Source organism: Sinocyclocheilus grahami, unplaced genomic scaffold (assembly GCF_001515645.1).
Source record: "Sinocyclocheilus grahami isolate Dianchi unplaced genomic scaffold, SAMN03320097.WGS_v1.1 scaffold1288.1, whole genome shotgun sequence".
NCBI lineage: Eukaryota > Metazoa > Chordata > Actinopteri > Cypriniformes > Cyprinidae > Sinocyclocheilus > Sinocyclocheilus grahami.
In genome coordinates this window covers 97,084-101,194 of record NW_015506467.1, presented here as the reverse complement: position 1 = coordinate 101,194, position 4,111 = coordinate 97,084, and the positions used below count along the sequence as shown (strand labels likewise).

The 4,111-nt window shown below is 36.1% G+C and overlaps 1 protein-coding gene across 1 annotated transcript; it reads right to left on the bottom strand.

Annotated features, from left to right (window-relative positions):
* Positions 1–520: 520 nt before the first annotated feature.
* On the bottom strand, positions 521–3,469 carry LOC107568869 (free fatty acid receptor 3-like). Its single transcript, XM_016254862.1, has 2 exons — positions 3,411–3,469; positions 521–1,679 (listed from the first exon to the last, which is right to left on the bottom strand). The coding sequence occupies exon 2, from the start codon at positions 1,658–1,660 to the stop codon at positions 677–679; it is 984 nt and encodes a 327-aa protein (XP_016110348.1). The 5' UTR covers positions 1,661–1,679; positions 3,411–3,469; the 3' UTR covers positions 521–676.
* Between the last annotated feature and the right edge of the window lie 642 nt (positions 3,470–4,111).

Below are 4,111 nucleotides of genomic sequence, written 5' to 3'. Positions count from 1 at the left end.
CAAACTGTTCGTGCATAGATAAGATCCCTGAAGTTGCAAAGACTAAAGTCTCAAATCCAAAGAGATATTCTTTATAAAAGTTAAGACTTGTCCACGCCCTCCTAAAATGCCTCGTTCTAACACGCCCCCACATGTCTACATCACTGTGTGGGAAGATTTGCATAATGCCGCCCAAATGTTCACGCAAAGAAAGAAGGCGTAACTTTGATTCTTGCTGTAGTATTGTTGTTGCCGATCAGAGCACACCTCGCTTTTCAGAACGATGAGCTTTGTAAAAATCGACGCGTTTCAGAAAGGCGGGGCATAGAGGAGAAACAATAATGTACAGTATGTGGAAAATAATGTTTTTTGAACCTTAAATCGCATAAACACATTGCATTACACAAAATACACAACATAATGTTCTTTTTAGCAACATCATATGACCCCTTTAACAAAGACTTTTTAAAAATCCCTATGGGAAAATGAATGGAAAAAATACTGGAACCTCCATAGTAATAGTGGTCCATTAAGCTGCGCATCAGAATTATGTTCATTTGCTTTGGACTGATCAATATGTGCAATCAGAAGAAAACACAGAAAAATACTGGCCCATATGGTGCTCTTCTGATACTTCTCATATTGAGTCACGTTTCGCAGGTCAATCGAATCAAATTCCATGTCCCGGCTTGTGATATTACAGAGAGCTGTCGGTCGTGCTCTGAGTTTTCTCCTCTGTACTCGAACAGTTCAGCAGAGGACAATAGAGAGGCGAGCGGCAGCAAGGCATGTGCAGCCTCCTCGACAGCTCCTGGAAGACATTCTTAAAAGTTCCTCTAAGCGCTGAAGAAGAGAAGTAGAATATGAACGGATCGAGGCACGCGTTAAACGTGCTGGTGAGCAGCGCATACACTCGCCAGTCGGGGCTGTAGTTGCCTACATATCCAACCACGTGTGAGATGTTATAGGGCATGAAGCAGATAATGAAGACCAGAAGCGTGCCCAACGCCATCCCGATGGCTCTATACCGCTTCTTGGCGTTGATGTTGGGCAGATTGGAGAGGATGTGGATGAATTTGATGTAGCAGAAGCAGCAGATGAGGAACGGTGTGACGAAGAGCACCGCGAAAAGCTCCAGGCGAACCGGAAGGAGGATCTTGAGCTGTTCGGTGCTGAATTCTTCATAACAGGTGTTACGTTTGGATGGATCGGTGAAGTTGGGGTTCGAATGATCGTGGTATTGCATGATGTAGACGATACTGCAGTGCACCATGGAGATCACCCAGAATATGATGCTGGCTATCACGGCGTTTCGAGGGTTGCATTTGAGCTTGTATTTAATGGGGAAGGCTACACCCAGGTAGCGCTCCACGCTGATGGCCGTCAGGTGGAAGGTGCTGTTGTAGATGGTGGAGTAGAAGATGAATCCCGACAGCGGGCAGAGGAAGTAAGGCAGCGTCCATTTCATGTTGGCCGCCTCCACCATGCGAAACGGCAGGAAAAAGAGGAAGATCAGGTCCGAGATGGTTAAACTGAGTAACAGCACGTCTATCGGGGTGGAGCGCTGGCGGATCTTCTGCAAGAAGGTGTAGAAAGCCAAGACGTTGGCGGGAAGGCCTGTGATCAGTGTGAATCCGTAGATCGCTAACACCAGGTTACTGAGACCAACCGTCCACACCATCGTCAATGTAGATGCAAACCTGTAAAAGAAAAATAAACTAGATAAACTCAGGTTTTACATCTTACATCCAATATCAAGAGAACCTGTGTGCATTTGAACTGTGCATGGCTGCAAGAACCTTTTTCTGGTTCCATAGATGTTAAAGGTTCTTCATGGAACCATAGATGCCATAACGAACCTTTATTTTTGAAGGATCGAGGTCAAAATATAGCCGTAATAGGCATACTTACAAATGATTCTGGTGTGTGAAGAATTATATGTCCTATTAAAATTCACAAAATTGCATTGTGACACAAATTAATACACAGTTGAAAGCTGACTGACAAGTGACAACATAAACACCTTTCCATCTTTTTGCACTGATTTGCAGAAAATATTATAAGACAAGTCTTAAATTGCGGTAAAATATTGTTTTTGAAGCAGCAAGATTTTTTTGTGTACCTATCCTGTAAATTTGACCAACAAAAGCTTTAGGGCAGTAAAACAATTTGGTAATTTATTAATGCCAATAAAAATGCAGCACAAAACATACAGTATGAGTCTGACTAAACCACACACAGTTGTACGTGACACATTCAGGATGCAGTATGTCTGGGTGAGGGTCAAATTCTAACTAGGTAACGCAGCACAGGAAATGCATCATGGAAGCTTTCGAGATAGAGATGTTTCTAATAAATTATTCTGAAAAACACTTGGAGAAGTGAGGAATGAAGTTTTTATGGTTATCATCTGTCAATAAATTAGAAAAAATTTAAAACCAGAAAAAATATCAGATAAATATCAAACAGTCATTTGTTAGATACACATATTCAAACTAAAACATTTACATTAGAGCTGCATAATAAAAAATGTGGGGAAAATGCCTAAACAAATCTTGGTTTAACATCTGAATTGAGATGTACATATTAATATTGTAATTTTACTCAAATATAATTTTAATCAAATATAATTTTGCTATTGAATACTAAATTTGTTATCATTAAATTTTTTATTATAAGTATTATTGCAATATATTTCTATATGAAAAACTATTAATAATCACAATAAATAAAATCTGATTAATCTGAAAAAAAAAAGGTTTTCTAGCCAAATTGAATGGCTGAAATATATATATATATATATATAAATTTATTTATTTATTATTATTATTTTTTTTTTAATTCTGTTTAATTTATGGTTGCTGAATAAGTGAAAAATATTCTGTGAATATACAGTGTATACTATAGAATATATTGTGAATTTTCCAAGTTTTTCTGTTCGGCATTAAAGGATGGTTCGCATTCAGAAATTAGAGTAAAAGTCTTGAGAGTAAAAATTTATATTTTATATTTTTAATTTTTATTCTTGAAGATTCACTCCCCAACAAAATCATTCTAGAGCAATTCATTATTTCCAATAGCAATTCAACTCTTCTTGTATATATATATATCCATCTGATCATAAGAACATGGAAGCTCATTTATTTCTCAAAATCTAACCTGACCACTTTAATCTGAAGTTCATAGTGGTTTTTATGATCTGTCAGGTACTAGGGGCCGTTTTCAGCTCCTTTAAGACCCCTCTGTGAACTCTTACTCTAGATATGAGTTAACATACCTTTGGACATTAAAAAATGCTCGTGTTAGCCTTATAAAATGATTTCTGTTAAATAAACTCCCAAAGTATCATGTACCATTTTTAAAGTTGGTGAAGGAATGACACACTACAATCATGAACAAAACGAAACGAAAGAAGCAGAATGATTTCATACCTTAATTAAGTCAGTCCACTGCACAGACTCAGAAGTGACAATATCGCTTTCTCTCACGCATAATGCTTCTTATAATGAGGTCATTGTGACACACACACACCTATAATGGCACAAGAGGAAAGCAGCAATACTTACTTCCTGTTTTTCTCCAAACAAGTTGAATCATTAAACACACACACATGCACACAGATATACATTATAATAATGTATAATAGTAATGTACACACAAATTAATAATCAATAATCATAAAATATATATGTATACAATATAATAGTACAATATATACATTTTAATTTAGAAATATTTCACAGTTGAAAATTAATTCAGCTTACATGCATTTCATACATTTATATAATAGATTATCAAATAAATAATACTGTCTCTGTAATATTAAACTTTGATGTATCATATAGATACTTATTTATTTTGCCAGTAAACAACCACTCAAAAGAACCTTAGCAACTGCATAACAACAGTCAAAACAACAGAAAACTGTCTTGTGAAATAAATATATTTCAGATTAATTTTCAGCTGTCTAGAGCGAGTAAGTGAAGTATACAGTATATCAATTTAATATTTATATGTTAAAACTGTTATTATTATTATTATTGTGTGTGTGCATGTTTGAAATGTCAGCTTTGTCTTGACTGAAATAAATTAAATATATATGTGTGTGTGTGTGTGTGTGTGTGTGTGTGTG